The 17,732-nt window shown below is 59.1% G+C and overlaps 1 protein-coding gene across 1 annotated transcript in view; it reads left to right on the top strand.

Annotated features, from left to right (window-relative positions):
• Window positions 1-2,314: 2,314 nt before the first annotated feature.
• Window positions 2,315-17,732, top strand: part of EPHA8 (EPH receptor A8) — a gene marked incomplete at its 5' end in the record, with an annotated part of 34,136 nt that continues 18,718 nt past the window's right edge. Inside the window, 3 exons of the mRNA XM_081085516.1 lie at window positions 2,315-2,408; window positions 7,785-7,849; window positions 13,887-14,550. Coding sequence (XP_080941642.1) covers window positions 2,315-2,408; window positions 7,785-7,849; window positions 13,887-14,550 — 823 coding nt within the window. The remainder of the gene's footprint in view (window positions 2,409-7,784; window positions 7,850-13,886; window positions 14,551-17,732) is intronic.

Raw genomic sequence — 17,732 nt, 5'->3', positions numbered from 1 at the left:
GCTGGGGGCAGGACTGGCTCAGGGGCTGCCCTGCTTGGCCAAGTCCAGCTCCTCCTAGCCCCCCGCCCAGCCCCCCGCCCCCTGCCCCCCTTGCCTGTTCCTACAGCGAGGACCCACGGTGCCAAGGTGCTGGTGGGAGCAGTGAGCGCTCTTCAGGTTCAGCCCTCGGAGAGTGGAAGTCACAGCCACTTAGCAGGTCTGGCTAGCACACCTGTGCGGCAGCCCAGCCCTCAAACTGTGGGCCTCTTGGAAGTCTGCTCATTCCTCGCCCTGCCGTTCACAGAGGTTCCCAGGACAGCTCTGGGCACCAGGAGGACCACGCGTGACCCTGCCGGGGTGCGCTGGACGTTGCCTCAGGAGGCTGGGAGTCCAGCCGGGGAGAGGAGACACATGAGACACAGCCAGCACAGACCCGCTCCTGCTTCCCACTCGTCAGCCAGGCCTCAGGAGCCTCGGTCTCTGTGCCTTTAAAATGGGTGAAAGCCCTACCTCGCGGGGATTCGATGAGAGGAGGGATGGAGAGTCCGGCACTACAGTGTTCTTACAATGTTTGCATTCGCTGCCAACAGTAAATATTAGGAGACACCACATAAAAAATCAAGACATAAACTTCTCCTGAAAATGCAGAAAACTGGGCTCCCGTCCCCACGGCAGTGTTATCTGAAGCCGGGAGCACTCCCCTAGCAGGTTCCATCAGAGGACCAGCCTGTCTCCTGCAGGCATCTGCGTTCGCCTCTCTGGGTCTCGTGCAGCCTGCTCCCTTTGCCCCCCACCCCTTCACAGCATCCCTGGACAGTCTCCACCCAGTGTTGGCTTGAATGCCCCCGGTAACGGGGGGCTTACTACCCGCTTTGAGACCGTTGATCTGAGCTGTGGGGAAAGGGCTCCCACTTGGAGCTGTCTTTCTCCTTCTGTAACCAAGACGCATGGCAGAGAGTGGGCGTTCGAGTCCAGTGCATCTGGGTCTGAGCATTTACCCAGCGGTGTGATCTAAGGCAAATGAGGGCCTTTTTGCACTTCAGTTTCCTTAGCTGCACCTGCCCGCAGAGCCCTGTGACGCTTAAAGTAGAGCAAGTTTACAAAGCTCCCAGCGCAGGGCCTGGCGCATGGAGCACACTCCCCAGAGAGCCTTTATCATCCTTTAACCTCCAGCCGCGGGTCCAGCTCTTCCCTGGCGAGCGCAGGAGCTGGGAGTGCGGTCAGGGGTAATAGTTAGAAGTCAGAGGTAGCATCAGAGCATGTCCCCAGGCCCCCCCCCCCCCTCCCCGGCTCAGTCGAGGACCAGCCCCTGGGAGCTGCAGACCTCTTATCGGCTTCCAGGACAACTTGGCCCACCAGGCGCTCATGGGGTTTGGGGGTGGTGGGTTGACACCTGGAGGGATCCCCAGGTCCCTGCCCTCCCCCCCACAGCTTTCCCAGGATGAAAGCCCACTCCTGGGAATGGAAGGGGAGGTGGGGAAAGGCAAGGGAGGAGAAGCAGGGAGTGGTAATCCCCACCATCCCAGAGCAGCTGCCACTGCCAGCCTCCTGGCTGTGTGCCTGGCGTAGGCGGTGCACTGTACCTGCGTCCTTGCATATAAATCGCACAACAGCCCTGGGACTCGGATACTATTGTCCTTGTTTCACAGACATAGAGGCTGAGGCTCAGAGAGGTTAAGACACTTGCCCCAGGCGGCACAGTCAGGATGTAATCCCTTCTCTGTCTGGCCCAGAGCTTGTGCTCCAGACCACTGCACTCTAAACCCAGGGTGCCCCCTTCATGCCCATCATGAGCGTTTTCACCGAAAAGTGCTTTCTGAGGTTGCCTCTAGGCGGGTCTCTGAGCCTCTGCTGGTGAGCGAGTAGGTGTGCATCCGGAGCGGGTCACTGGGCGGGTGTAGGCGAGTGAGTGTGAGTCGTGCGTGTAAGAGTGAGTGTGCAGGTGGATGCGACCCTTGTGTGCACCCGGGGCTTCTCCCGGTGGGTCTGTGTATCCCGGGGTCGCGGGGGCGTCCCGACTGTGGCACGGAGCGCGCTACCCCCGAAGGGGCGGGCGGGCGGGCGGGCGAGGGCGGGCGTGCGCACGTGCCCGGGGTGTCGCGGGCCGCTGTCCGCCGCCCGCTCCAGCCCCCCCCTCGCCTCGGTGCTGATTGGCTTGGCGCCGTGACGGGCCGGCCCCCGTCCGGGGCGGCGGCGGCGGCGGGCGCGGGTGCCCGCGTGTGCGCTGGAGCCGCGTGTGCGCCGGTGTGTGCGCCCGGCTGCCGGTGTGCGGGGAGCTGGGGAGCGCGCCGCCGCGGCCGAGCCGAGGGTGAGCGGCGCCCCCGCCCTCCCGGCCATGGCCTCCGCCCGGGGACGCCTGCCCCCCGCGCTCTGGGTCGTCACGGCCGCGGCGGCGGCAGCCACCTGCGTGTCCGCGGCGCGCGGCGAAGGTGAGCGGTGGCGGCGGCGGCGGCGGGGCGGGGGCGGCCGAGGGACGGGAGCGCGGCGCCCGCTGATCGAGGCTCAACTTCCTTTTCCTCGACCCTGAGTGCCACCGGGGCTGGGACCCTGGGCTTGGGGGCTGGAACCCTGGGCTTGGGGGCTGGGACCCTGGGCTTGGGGGCTGGGACCCTGGGCTTGGGGGCTGGAACCCTGGGCTTGGGGGGACAGGGGTTGCCTGCGGGAGGGACCCAGGGTCCAGGAACAGTGGGATGGAGAAGGGGACGGGACCGAAGGGTTGAGGCTGAGGGCAGAGGCAGGGGGGACTGGGGACAGGGCTGAGGGATTCGGAGCTGAGGACTGCGAACTGAGGATCAGACACTGGGGACGGGGTCAGGATGGGGGACAGGAGATGAGAGGAGAGGTATAGAGGAGAGAGGGGACAGAGCGGGCAGGGACGAGTGGGGACAGAGCACAGCGTGACAGAGGGGCACAGGGATGCAGGGTGAGGTCAGAGGCTGGAGGAAGAGGGGCAGGGATGGCACTGAGAGGGGGAACACGAACTGAGGACCAGAGAGAACAGACAGGTTCGGGGGAAGACAGAAATGAAGGCTGGCTATTCTTGGAGGGGCAAGGGGTGAGGGGGATGCAGGAAGAGACTGGACAAAAATCGTGCACCCATGGGTGAGGACAGTGGGTGGGGAGTGAGGGAGGAGGGTGGGGTGGGAACTGGAGGGGAGTTATGGGGGGGAAAAGAGGAACAAATGTAATAATCTGAACAATAAAGCTTTAATTAATAATTAAAAAAAAAGAAATGAGGGGCAGGGAGCGAGAGTCTTGGAAGTGGTGGGCTGGGGGGTGGGGGCTGCTGCCAGGGAGGAATAGCTGGTGGGGAGGCAGCGATGGTGGGCAGGAAGGGGTGGCCTTGGGAGGAAGAGCCAGTGAGGGGAGAGCGTAGGGGTTGGCGGAGGAACTGAGGCAAGCAAGGCCCGGAGATCAGGGTCTTGTCCAGGGACAAGGCTGGGGCAGTGCGGTCACTCAGGTCACATGGGAGAGAGGCTGGAGCAGGGTTGTGAACTGAACAGTCAGGACCAAAAGGGTCCGGAAGGTGACCTGCCGGTGATGGAAGGGGACAAGGAAATCTGGGAGGGGGCCTCCATCAGGGTCCCCAACACCAAGGCAGGGCCCCACACCTGGCACACACAGGGTGCTGCCCTGAGTTCTGCTCCCAGACCCAGACCCAGCCCTCACCGCCCCCCGACACGCCCCCCCCCCCCGCCCCCGCAGACCTCTGCTGCCCAGAGGAAGCGACCTAGTGCTCCGTGCAGGATCCCAGGACTGATGTCCTGGGTCTCACCCGGGAGAACAAACTTCAGATTCAAGGGAGCACCAGAGCCAGTGTTCCTCATACACACACACACACACACACACACACACACACGAACAGCTCACAGAGATGTAGCCAGACCCTCAAGCACACACGCACACATGGACACAGCAGGCTTCACATGCATAGATCCAGGCCTGTAGGGACCCCCGTGCGTGACAGCCCCCCTCCGCCCACTGTCACGCACAGAAATGCAGGCAGTACACGTGTGCACACACATGTATGTACAGATGCCTACATTTGAAAATATGCACATCTGTGGGCAGACACCACACATAAGGAGGCCTTCAAACTTGCATTCGTGCCGTGGAAATGCGTGTGCACAGAATAAATGCACAGACATCGGTAAACTCATAGTTTCCAACGAAACGGGTCATGCGAGCAGGGACCACAGCAGGGGAGCTAAGGTGAGATGGCAGGAGGAACAGCCTGGCTGGGGTGGGGCACGGGCTCCTGAGGCACCAGGAGTCAGGAGAGGCGGGCAGTGACTCAGAGCTGTGGTCTGAGAAGCAGCCTTCCAGGGTTGAGTACAGGGAAGGAGGCAGTTGCTTTACCCAGTAGGATTCCGAGGGGACTGGCATCAAGGCTCTGGGCATTGGGTGGTGCACCCGCAATTCCTTAATTCAGCTCTCTCCTGGGGTAGAGACGTGCAGCAGCAAACACCGGAGTCCCCTAGGGAGGGGACTTGGGGGAGGATAGACCACCGGCCTGAGCGAGAGGACCTGTCTGTGTCCATGAGAGACAACAGTTGGGGAAGAGGCAAGATCTATAAAGAGGCAGGCGGGAGGTCGGCAGGGGGGGGGGGATGCGCTGTCCACACCTATCTGGTCAGTGCAGCAGGCACCCACAGCCGGGCCTGGGTTCCCCTTGCGGGTCAGGAGCCATGGGTGGGGACCTAGGGAATGTTCTCGTGGGACAGCCAGGAGTCCCTCCCAGCTCAGCCGGCGCAGAGCCGGGGCAGCCAGGGGGACTGTTGGAACTCGAGGAGGGGGCTCTGTTCCCTGCTGGGGTCCCAAAGGTGGCAGTGCCCCAGGCTGGTCAGGTGTCCCTATACCAGGTCCCTCCTCCGGCCCCCCACAGCCAGCCCCGCCAGGCTCGCAGCCTTCATTACTCCGGTGGGGACTACCCACTCTCTGGGTGATCTCAGAGGCGTTGGCGTCCTGGCTGACATCCCCTGGCCACCCCGGATCCTCCAGCCTCACCATCATGCGCTGTGTCCTCGGGGAATGTAAATCAATTTAAGTATTAGTCTCAGCGAAATGGAATGGGGGAAGGTGACGGTGCTGGAGAAAAAAGGAATCTCATAATGCCTTCCACAGTCGAACAGGAAAGGCTTGTCTGTTCTTCTCAGTGCAGGAGGGGGACCCATCTGATCTCCCGGAACCGCCGGGCAGGCAGGTATGCCCAGAAGGGATGTCGATGGACATCTGGCAGATGAGGAAACTGAGGCACAGAGCATTCAGTGACTTGCTTCATTGAAGGCCCAGAGACCACCCAACCCTTACGTTTGTAAGTGGGGAGACAGGCCCAGAGAGGGGAATGGACATCACAGAGGTCACACGGTTCAGCAGCGCAAGAGGCAGGAGACAGCCCAGCCCTGGTGACTAGAAGGGTGTGCATCTCCTTGGGGACTCAGGCCAGGCCAGGCGGGCCTGATGCTGGGATTCCCTCCAGCCCTGATGAAAACTGCCGTGGCCAGAGCTGCCCGTGAAAGACACTCAGCGTCCCCCCACCAGAGGGGACAGGAGGTAGGGCAGAGGGGGACAGAGGGAGGAGAGCGGGGAGGGGCCGAGAAGGGTCTGGAAAGAATTAGAACAAGCAGCCCTGGAACCCTATAGCTCTTCCTGAATCCGATAGAATTGATTTTTGACTTATCTTTGGATTATCTGAGCCCCCCCCCCCCCACCCCGCTGGCTGGCTGGTCCAGAATCTGCTGCAAATGGGGGCGGGGGCACTCCCAGGGGAGGGGAGGGCTGGAAAGCGGGGTCTGTAGGCAGCTGCCCAAGAGTCAGGGTATTCCAGGGGGAAGAGTCCAGGCGGGGAACATTCAGTCAGGTATCCGCTGCGCAGGGGCAGGCTGAGCGGCGTGGAGAAGGGGTGGGGAGGGTGGGGGCATCCACAGGTCTCTTTCGCCCCCTCTCCCCAAACTAGGCCCTGCTGGTCTGGGGGAAACTGCAGTGCGGCCCCCTCTCCCTCCCTCCAGGCAGCAGGAGAGAGCTGCCTGACCCAGTTTTCTTTCCATTGCCTGAGAGGGAGGGAGGGAGGGAGGCGGGAAGGCTGCTCTGCCTGCGCCCCCCCTGGCGTGGGGCCGGGGAGGGGAGATCCATCCCCTGATCCTACCTGGCCTCTGGGGACCCCTCCCTGGTTCTGCAAGCCCTTGCTCCAGCCAGCCTGCTCCCATCAACTCCCCAGTTGGGTGGGGAGAGTGAAAGGAGAAAGAAAATCAGCAAATACGAGCATCCTCCCTCCAACATTTCCTGAGGACACTTGTCTCCATCTTTGAGGGGCAGGCATCGAGCTCTACAAATCTCAGGCTTCTGTCTTCCAGCCTTCCAGCAGGCAGAGTGTAAGGAGGGCCCGCTTTAACCCTCTGTAACCTGCTCAAGCCTGCCCATCTGGTTAGTTGGAAACCCATGATTACTGGCTGGGAGAGGGGGTACATGAGCAGAGAGTGAAATGGAAAGCCCTGGGGAGCCAAAAACTCTCTCAGACAACTATCACCAGGTACAGCAAAGGCAGCAGGGGCCCAGAGAGGTGAAGGGACTTACCCAAGGACACACAGCAGTTAGAGACAGAACTGGGATTCAAGCCCTGATTTCTTTATCGCTGAAAAGGGAGTGGGTGGGTTTGAGGTACAAAGAGCGAGGCAGGACTTAGGGACAGGGAACTGGCATTGACTCCAGGCTTTACAGTTGACCCTCATCCACCCTTTGATCTTATTATCCCCATTTTACAGGTGAGGAAACTGAGGTTCAGAGAACCTCCTGCTACAAGTAGATGTATTGAGATAGGAGCCCAGAGGGGTTTGACTCCAATTGTGGGCTCGTTTCCCTGCTGTGAGGGTCTGGCCGAGCTCCTTCCCCCGCACCTGGAGCCAGGCTGCCAGGGCTGGGGGCATTGTCTGTGGCTGCCACAGCAGGTGCTCTGAATGCCAACCCCACTGGCCACACCTGTGGTGCTCTGGGCACATTCCTGAACTTCCCTGAGGCTCAGTGTTTTCATCTATAAAATGCAGATAAGAAAGGCCACCTCTCAGGGTGGTTGTGTGGGTCACAGATGAGGCATCTCAAGCTCTCCTTGCAGAGCTCAGCACATAGTAGGTGTTCACCGAGAGGCAGCTCTACTGCCCTAAGTCCCTCCGCATCAATTGTGCACAGAGGACCTACTGGGTGCGGAGCATCTCCCGGGGGACACTGGTGATTATAAAGCTGGGCCAGTCCTCTGGGGGAGGTATGGCCTCACAGCATGAAGTTTGGTGGTAACTTTGAATGCCATTATGTCCCATGAATAGGCGAGGGTCATCTTCACAAATCCCTGTGAGACAGGAACCACTGTCACCCCATTTTCCAGAGGAGGAAGCTGAGGCTCAGGGAGGGGAAGGGACGTGCTCAGGACAGAGCTTCTACGTGCCAGAGCCGGGGTTATGACCCAGGCCTCCAGCCTCCTGAGCCCGTCTCAGCCAGCCCACTGGCCCGCCAAGCGGGGCAGCTGGCACTCGGGGCAGCTTGTATTCTGGGAGTTCAGAAGACCGTGTTTTGGCTGAAGTGGTAGAAGAAGGCTTCAGGGAAGAGAGGGAACTTGAGCTGAGCCTTGATGGACGGGGCAAGTCAGAAAGGACACATAGCTATGGAGCTGGCGTGAGACTGACCAGCAAGGCCCTATGTAAACACACAGACATCGGTAAACGCAGGGCTTGGTGCATGGCTGGGTCGGGGGGTTCTTTTGGCCCTAGGGAAGGCGGTCCCAGGGATCTGATGTGCTCTCGTCTCCTGTTTTGCAGTGAACTTGCTGGACACGTCAACCATCTATGGGGACTGGGGCTGGCTCACGTATCCGGCTCACGGGGTAAGTGATGGGCAGTGGGGCAGAGAGCGGCTGTGACTCACATAATCTAATCAGATAGATCTATAAGAAGCAGAGGCACAGAGAGGTGAAGGCACTTACCCAAGGACACACAGCAATGAGAGACAGAGCTGCTGATTTCTTAACAGTTTTGTGTGCACAGAGCCTTGGGAATAGAGAACCACCCCCGGTGCTGGGCAACTGGTGCTTCATGTCTGAGGCCCCAGATGTGGGAGCCTCATGTCTGTGTCCTGGGTCTGCAGACTCAAGATGTGCCACAGCTGGGCCCAGGGTAGCCTAAGGCATGTCATTGTCGAGGAACAGGGCCAGGAAGGGCTCTATCCGGGGCTTTCACGGCTTCAGGATTGGTCCCCTCCCTCACAGCTGCCCTGCCCTCACCAGGGACTGTCAGGAAACCTGGATTCCCTGCTTGCTTCTCTTTTCCATCAGCACCACCTGGCTGGCAGTGCCAGCCCCAGGCCTATCTGGCTCAGCCCATCAGCTCCCTTTGGGTCAGTGCTCATGGGAGAACCCCTCCCACTCTCCTGGGAATGGTCATGGTAACTCCAGGGACAAGGCTGCACTGCCCAGTCCCTCCACTTCTCTTATCCAAATCCCAGGAGGCGGGGCAGGAAAGCCAAAGAGTCTGGTGGGGTCCTGGCTCTGCCATCGACTAGCTGGGGCCCTGGGTCACCACCTCACCCCCCTGGGTCTGTTTCCCGTTTCTAGAAAGGGAGGAGCATATGACGATACCGTGGGCTTTGGTGACATGTGATCTTAGACTGTGCCTGTTACCAGTGAGCCTTCCCTGAATGTATTGTCACCATCACTGTTATTAGTATACTAGAGGCCCAGTACAGGAAATTCGTGCACTGGTAGGGTCCCTAGTGGCTGCTGGTTGCTGGCTGGAGCCCCCCTCTCTTCCGTTGGCTGGCCCTGCCCCCTGGTCAAACTCCTGGACGATCTCCTGGTTGAGGGGACAATTTTCATACTACGCTTTTATTATATAGGATAGTATGGTTGTATCTCACATAAATTTCCTTCTACAAAATGTGCTCAGAAACATACACACATGCACACACATACACACACACACACACGCACGCACATCCCTGCTTTAGACGTGAGCACATCATGTACCACAAGTTCTTTCGTGAACACTGGCTTCCAGGCTCTAGGGACAGAGGGATAATCGTAACGATGATCGTGACACCAGGAGTTCACATTGATGAAGGGGGTTATTTCTTGACTTTGGGGTAGGCTTTTCATCCGGGCCATTTGTGGCCTGTGGCCTGTGGCTGAGGTCAGAACTCCCCTTCTCTCCCGGGGTCCCAGGGAGCAGTAAGCTGAGTCTGCTTCCTGTCCTCAGCCCTTGGGCACCAGGCTTCAGGAGCTGGAGGGTTAGGCCTCGGGGCCCAAGAGCCAGTAGGGAACCCCTTCTGTGGCTGAGCAGGCCAGTGCTGCCTGAGACAAAGGCGGGGTCCTTGGGGTGTCCCTTTCCCTCCCTGGGCCTCCGTCTCTCCCTGGGCAGTGCTCTCTGTGTGCCCCAGTTGGCTTTCTCCTAGGGGGGAGGAGGGTGAACAAGGATCTTGGCTCTGCTGGGGGCCAGGGGCTGGCCCATGCAGAGGGGACTGCCTGGCTGTGGTCTGGGTCAGCATTTCCCCTGACGCCCCACAGCTAAGGGGGAGTAGGCCTGGCTCCAGGTTTGCTCTGGGTGTCTCTGTCCCCCTCATATCTCAGGACTTGGTTTTGAGGGTAACAAGGAGTGGTGAGGATTTTAAGCAGGCGAGGAGCAGGACCTGGCTTGTGTAATTCTTTTGTATGCAGGGTGCTGTAAAGTATGGCTCAGAGTCATCCCATTTCATTTGGGACTTAGAACAAATAATAACTTATACCCAATAGCTCTTAACAATCTACAGATGTTATCTCATTTAATCCCCACTCCCAATCCTGCAAGCAGGTACAGCCACCCCATTTTACAGATGAGGACGCTGAGGTTCAGAGCACTGGGAGATCATTACTCATCGTCAGACAGGTTCTAAGTTGTGGAGAGCGGCTACAGTGTTTGGACAGGTTCAAGCCTCAGACTAATGAGAGGGCACAGTTCTCTCATGGCAAAGCCACGTGCAAGTCCCAGCTTGGAGGGCAGAGCCCGCCCAGCACAATTGTAGCCAGAGGCTATAGTTGTAAGCTTGACCCTATGGTCCGAACCTGTGGTCCCACATGGCTGAGTAATGTGGGCTTGATAGAGTTCAGGTGCATTAATTGAGTAGATTCAAAACCCACGAGAATGTTGTAAACATCTTGACCACACCCTTACTTTGCCTCGTGGAATCTGGCTATAAAATAAAGACATGGCTTTCAGGCCGTGGCGCTATCGCTAGCTCTCCATCAGAGGGGACAGCGTCCAACCCAGACCCAGCTTTCATTCTCTTGTCTGTCTTTTCTCAATCCTTCACTGCTCCCTCTCAGGCTCACTGAACCTGGCTGAGCTGGCTCTGCACATATGGCGCCCAACGTGGGGCTGAGTATGCCATGGCTGTGCCGGCTCGCCACACTAAGTGATGGACTGGAACTCATATCTCTGAGCCTGGAGCCCGAGTTGAGTCCCTTCTGCCCTCTTTGGTCTCTGCCCTCATTGTGAGGTTGGGTGGCAGCCCTGCATTGTCCCCTTAGTTATGGACCACCTCCTGTCTCTGTGGGGCTTGCCCAGGGAGAGAACAAGGCCAGAGGAGACCCCTGGCTCCCAGACTCGAGGCCTTGAACCCGAACTGGGCTACCAGGTGAACCTTGCCAATGCTGACATCCAGGGGGTCTAGGGAGGAGCTGGGATCTTTGGTTTAATATGCCTTCCAGGTGAGTGTACTGCCCAGCTGGGTGGGGAGCCTTTGGAGATGGTCCTTGAGGTTCCTTCCACCCCTCTGGTCCTGCAGCCCGTTAAACACCCTGGTACAGGCTCACCCAGGACCGTCTCCAGCATCAGCAAAGTTATGAGATTATCAGGCAGACGGCTCAGCCTGAAGGCCAAGGCGCTGGGTCCCCATGAGCCCGTGCTCTGCCGCCTCCAATCAGTGTGCCTCGGGCAAATCCTTTACCTCCCCCCAACCCCCATGTTTATAACGTGGAGACGGTAACACGGGCTCCGTGGAGTTGTCCTCTATGAGATGATGCATGAAAAGGACAGTTTACTGGTAACAAACCAGAAGATCTGAGAGGTTAAGCATCTCCGCTAAGCTGGGGCGCGGGGAGTGGGTGGGGGGCGGGGGAGTCTGGCCCCAGAACCCATGCTTTTCACCAGGCTGAGCCCCTCCCTTTGCGCTCCGCCCTCCACACACTGGGCTGGCTTCACCTCTGGTAATGACAGCTGCCTCAGAGAAGGGCACACGTTCCTTTCCATTGTCTCACTGGATCCTCCCCATCCCCCAGAGCGGATGGAATGGGCAGGCTGCAGCCACCCCATTCTACATACGGAGAGGAGAGCCCGAGGCTCAGAGAGGGATGTGTTATACCCAGGGCTGCACAGCTGGTTCACCACATTCCATTCGGGGAATGAGACCGTTTGGGGAGTGAGACCGAGTTCCAGAGCAGTGGTGGGGGTTGAGGGGGGAAGGTGCCAGGGCTAGAGAGGCAGCTGGGGTGGGAGTGGCGCCCAACCCGGAATGGGGTGCCCCAGGTGGAGAGCAGGACAGATTCCACCTTTTTGCCAGCCTCCAGGAATTCCTGCCACTCTGGGCACCGGCAGCAGCCCCGGGGCTGGCAGGGCCAGGTCAGGCCATTGGCATCGGTGGGGCAGCTGGAACGGACTTGAATAGAGCTGATTAATTTATCCCGGGCCCTGGCAGGAAACAGACAGGGAGCAGCTGGTTGGCTCTTTGGTGCTTTGTTAATTGTGACAGTGACTTTAACCCCAGATGTGACTGACACAGCACTGCCTAGAGACCCCAGCTGCGGGGTGGGGTGCAGGGCAGGGGTCCTCTTGGGGTGGGGGGGTATAGGAAGCATGATCTCTTTCAGGTGAGGCTGGCGCAGGCTGGGCTTCTCCCCCAGTGGTCCCCGGAGGCAGGCGCAGGTGGGCTGGGAAGATGCTCAGCGTGGTAGCGGCCCCACTCCTTGGTGCCTCTCTCTGCCAGGCCCGAGCGGCACACCGTGCAGGCTTGCTCTCCATCCTCAGAGGCCTCAGAGAGGTGGGCCTGTCTGAGCTCCATTTCACAGCTGTGGGTGCTGCGGGTCCAGACCACACGGCTGGCCAAGATGCGGTGGAACCGAGGGGCTGTGTCAGGCAGGAAGGACGTGAGGTGCCCGTGGTCCTTGCTCTGCCTCTTGTGGGCAGCTCAGAACCCCACGGCTTCTCAGGGCACCATGAGGAGTGGTGGTGGTGGCGGCTTTTACCTTTTGTCCCCCTTTTCTTCTGACTCTATTTCTTTTTTTTTCTGTTACAGTTGATGTTCAATATTGTCTTATATTAGTTTCCGGTGTAAGCACAGTGGTTAGACATTTACACAATCGTAACCCCCGTAAGTCCAGAACCCACCTGGCCCATACACAGTCATCGCAGCAGTATTGACTGTGTTCCCTATGCTGTACCCTGCGTCCGGCACTATTTCGTGATTGCCAATCGAAACTTCTGTGCCCATTAAACTATGACTCCCCACTGCCTTCCCCAGCCCCTGGCACCCCCGTCTGCCTCCTGTCTCTCTGAATCTGACTGGTCTGAGAGCTTCCTGGAAGTGGAGTCACGCCGCAGTTGTCCTTATGTGTCGGGTTTATCTCATTCTGTGCGATGTCCTGGGGGTCCCCCACGTTGCAGCCTGTGTCTGCAGGTTGAATACTGCCCCCGTGCGTGGATAGGCCACATTCTGGGTGTCCATTCATCCACCAATGGATGGACACGTGATTCCACCTTCTGGCTGCTGTGAATACGGGTGTGCGGATACCTGTCTGAGGCCCTGCCTTTATTTCATTAGAAGTGGAATTGCTGGACCATATGGTGATTCTGTGTTTAGTTTTCTGAGGAGCCCGTGCCTGCCTGTACCATTGTGCATTCCCACCAGCCACACTCCAGGGCTCCCGTCTCTCCACATCCTCACCAAAACTCGTTTTTTGCTGTTGTTTTGATCATAACTCATGGCTGTAAGGTGGAACCGCGTTGTGCTTTTGAGTCACACTTCCCGACTGGTTAGTGATGTTGCGTTTCTTTCCACGTCTATGTCCATTCAGGGCCTTTGCCCATTTTTAAATTGGGCTGCTTGTATTTTTGTTATTGAGTTGTAGGAGTTCTTTACAGATTCTGGATATTAATTCCTTATCAGAGACATGATGTACAGATGTTTTCTCCCATCCACTGTGCCGTTTCACTCCGTTGGTCGTGTCTGGTGTGGTCAGCGATGCCTGGCCAGCACCTGGCGCAGAAGCAGTCACACTCCACGTTCCCGCATCCTGGCACCTGTGAGTGGACCCAGGCCGGCCCGGGAGCCCCCAGCCCTGTGTGGGGGGCTGAGGGTCCATCACGAGCAGCAGGGCCAAGTCCATCCATCAGCCACTGAACTAGCGCCAGACCACAGGGCGCTGCTGCAGGATTTGAGGTGGGGTCCGTGCATCAGAAAGATTCCTCTGTGAGCTGATGTGGAAACTGGCCTGTGGGCTCGCTGACTTCCCCCCGCGGGTCCCTGCACTCTGGGAGGGATAGGAGTGGCCACAGAGAGACGAGGCCGGAGCGGTGCAGCCTTGGTCTCGGATCCAGTCCTGGCTCCATCATTCGCTAGTTATGCGACCTCAGGCCCGGGCTCATATGTCTGAGACTCTGTTTACCCGTCTGTAAACAGGCCAATATGTAAGCCCTCCCCGGAAGGAGTGGCACTCTGCCCCCACAGCTGTAGGTGCCTGGTGTCTAGCAGCTGTGACAGCCGCCAGACAAGGTCAGCTCCTCCAGGCTGGAGAATGCCCCCGCTTCTTCCCCCGGGCCCCCCAGCACGTGCACGGGGCAGGTGGCGGGGGGACTGTCAGACTCCCATTTCAGCGGGCTGTGCTCTTTCTGCCGCAGTGGGACTCCATCAACGAGGTGGACGAGTCCTTCCGGCCCATCCACACGTACCAGGTGTGCAACGTCATGAGCCCCAACCAGAACAACTGGCTGCGCACCAGCTGGGTGCCCCGCGACGGCGCCCGGCGCGTCTACGCCGAGATCAAGTTCACCCTGCGCGACTGCAACAGCATGCCCGGCGTGCTGGGCACCTGCAAGGAGACCTTCAACCTCTACTACCTGGAGTCGGACCGCGACCTGGGCGCCAGCACGCAGGAGAGCCAGTTCCTCAAGATCGACACCATTGCGGCCGACGAGAGCTTCACGGGCGCTGACCTGGGCGTGCGGCGCCTCAAGCTCAACACGGAGGTGCGGGGCGTGGGCCCGCTCAGCAAGCGCGGCTTCTACCTGGCCTTCCAGGACATCGGGGCCTGCCTCGCCATCCTGTCCCTCCGCATCTACTACAAGAAGTGCCCCACCATGGTGCGCAACCTGGCTGCCTTCTCGGAGGCGGTGACCGGGGCAGACTCTTCCTCGCTGGTGGAGGTGCGGGGCCAGTGCGTGCGGCACTCAGAGGAGCGGGACACGCCCAAGATGTACTGCAGCGCCGAGGGCGAGTGGCTGGTGCCCATCGGCAAGTGCGTGTGCAGCGCCGGCTACGAGGAGCGGCAGGATGCCTGTGTGGGTGAGCGCGCCCCGTGTGGGCTGGCTGGCAGGTGGGCTCAGTCGGGGCAGGGCTGCCAGGGTGTGTGTGTGGGAGTGGCGGGGGGTGGGGGGGCACGTCACAATCAGCAGGCGTCTGGGTGGTGCACACAGCACCTGGGATAGTGGGTGAACCTCCCGTGTTTCTGGGTCAGCAGATGCACCGGCCATCTGTGTGTGGTGGGGGGCAAGGAGGGAAACACACTACAGCCAGGCGGTACCCTCTGTGGCATGTGGAGAGGTAACCCTACAGGACCCTGTGTGATCGGGGTTCCTGGGTGCACACCTGTGCTAGGGAACAATGCGGTGAGCTGACAGGTCAGCGTTGTCCTAAGCACCTTTCACGTACTAACTCATCCCATCCCACTGCCACCTATAAAACAGAAACGACAATTGTCCTGGTTTTCTAGATGAGACGAGGCACAGAGAGGCAAAGTGACGTGACCCAAGGTCACACAGCTGGGGAGGGACAGGGCTGTGATGTGAACCCAGAAGTCTGGCTCTAAAGTCCGTGCTCAAAACCGCTAAACTGCTGGCCTGTGGAGTGGAGGGAGGTGGCGCCAGGCCCCGTGAGTGGGTGCCGTGTGGGGCCATTGTGAAGGTCTGCGGGCAGGGATGCCAGGGAGAGCTGTCCAGGTGGGGCATGTCACAGGGGGATCTTACTAAGGGCCTTGGGAGAGGACAGCCGGGGTGCTTGTGAAGGAGGACAGCGGAGGGCACCTGGGTCATGAACTAGCATGACACCTGCCCCCACAGGTGTGCTGCTGGGGTTCCCATGTCAGGGAGCAGGAGCAGGGCCGGCCTCAAGCTGTGTGTGTGTGCGTGTGTGTGTGTGTGTGTGCGTGTGCGCATGCGCGTGCACGTGTGTGTGGTCAGCAGACTCCCCATGTGGCACAGTGCAGCCGAGCATCCCATGAGCCCAGGAACACTGGGAGAGCAGGTGTGGACAGACAGCTGGTACCCCAGCTGGTACTGGTCTCAGCCTGGTTGCCCTCTGCCCTTCCTTGGCCTCCCCGGGGGCTGGACACATGGCAGCTCAGCCACTCAGCACAGTGAAGCCTGCTGTGGGGACCAAGGTCATTCTCTGGGACCAGGATCGCCCATTCAGCTACCAGTCCCTTTCCAGCCCCTCTCTGGGGCTCTCTGGTTCCCTTAAAAATCCTTTTTCACACTCCCAACTGCTACGAGTCTTCACTGCTCCTGGACCCTAGACCCAAAGCACCTTCTGTGACATTTGCCTGTTTCGGGGTTTGTTCTACCCTCTGTGGCCTAGTGCACCGGGCTCCCCAGGTCCCCAGCCTCTCCTGGTCCCTGTCACAGACGTCCCTGTATGTCTCAGCTCCCGGCTGGGTAATAATAATAATAATAATAATAATGATAGACATCCCTGTTGCCTTGACAGCTTGCAAGGGGATTCCTCAGCCATCCGTTCATTTGCTCAGTGTAGCGAGGCAGGTGTTAGAATTCCATTTTATAGATGGGAAACCTGAGGCTCAGACGGTCGGGTCACCTACTGAGGCCTCACAGCTGGTGAGAGGTGGAGCTGGGACCAGTCTGTCTTGCTCTGAGCCAGGGGTAGGCGTGTAACCTATCGCTGGCCCACCCCAACTGCTTTTCTCAGCAGAGCTGGCTTCCAACACCCCCTCCTTCTGGAGGGATAATAAAGTCCTTTAGAGACGATTTTTTGAGCATTTGCCCTGTGCCAGGGCACCTGGGTCATAACTAGCATGACACCCCCTTTGGGGGTCGATCAACCCTTTCACAGGGGTTGCCAAAGACCATTGGAAAACACATATATAATTACACTTAGTGGTTCTTACACATCATGTTAGCTACTCATTCTATGGAGCATCTAACTGCGTCCCAGGCCCCGGGGATATAGACACAGGGAGTCCCCGCCTTCGGGGAGTTCACGCAGTTTCTCATCCTTACGATACTTCCCGAAGCTAAGTATTATGTCCCCACCTTACAGATGCGAGACGTTGAGCCCCTCAACTTCAGTCACACGGGAGGGATCGGATGCCAGGTGTCTCACTCCAGAGCCCTGAACTGTTTCCTGTGTCCTCGAAGCCCCGCCCCCCTCCTCCCCGGGTAACACTCAGACAGTAACTGGCCCACCACCGGCAGGTGGACATCTGTCCGCCGCTGCCCCCAGCTCTGGGTCTGTCCAGCCCCCAAGCACGCACAAGCCCCTTGCTTGTCCTGTGTGCGCTGAGATGCGCTCGCCCGCAGGAGGGAGACCGGTCCTCCTGACTTCAGGGTTGGGGCCTTGCTCAGAGGTACTGCTCCGGCCTCCTTAGACAGAGGCGGGAAGAGGAGCCCAGAGAGGGACTGTGTCTTGCCCAAGGTCCCCCAGCATGTCAGGGGCAGGGATCTTGGTGGAAACCCCAAAACCTGAGCAGCAGAACCCCCCAGGGCCGGGGGAGGCCAAGGCCACCCCCATTTCCTGGTGCTGCTGGGCGGCGATATAAAATAAAGAGAAGGCAAAGCAGGGCCAGGGAATTGCAGCGGATTTTGAATTTTACATTTAAATCACAATGCACATGATGATGCCAGTTGCGAGGTAATTATAGGTTTTATAGAAAATATTAATTCACGGTACCCTGCTGCAGGCAGCGAGGTTTCAGGACAGGATGCCGGTTTTAAGTCGCACGAGGAGAGAGGGTTTCTGATCGTCCTGTGGGTGGGCTTCTGGGATTGTCCGCGGCACCTCCTTGAGGAAGCAGCACAGGCCCAGCACCGAGGCCCACGGAAGGGAGGCGGCTGTGTCCCCCATCCCCACCCCCTCCTTGGTGGGTAGCCTGACCGTGCGGAGATGGGGACCAATAAGAAGCTGGGGACAGATGGGGGTGCATTTCCTGGGCTGTGGCTACTTGAGGGGTTCCTCTCCGAGCTGTGGGGCCTCCTCAGTTTATGGGGCTCCTTCTCCGGTGGATGGGTCTCTCTGAGCAAACAGTGAGGAGAGGAAGGGCTGGGACTTGCTAAGAGGGGGGTCCTGAGTTGCTCAGCTTTGAGTGCCCCCCCCCACCCCCCGCACCCCTGAGGCCTGCAGCAGGGGCCAGGCCACAGGACAGCCACCCTGCCAGCCTCTGGGATCCTGTTTCTCAAGTTTCGCCCTCACAGCGCCCCTTAGCAGTGGGCTGTGCTTGACTTCACCCAGGAGAA

This window comes from Myotis nattereri, assembly GCF_964212035.1.
Source record: "Myotis nattereri genome assembly, chromosome: 3".
NCBI classification, from domain to species: Eukaryota; Metazoa; Chordata; class Mammalia; order Chiroptera; family Vespertilionidae; genus Myotis; species Myotis nattereri.
Note: the sequence above shows the minus strand (reverse complement) of the source record. Positions and strands in the feature narration are given on the sequence as shown.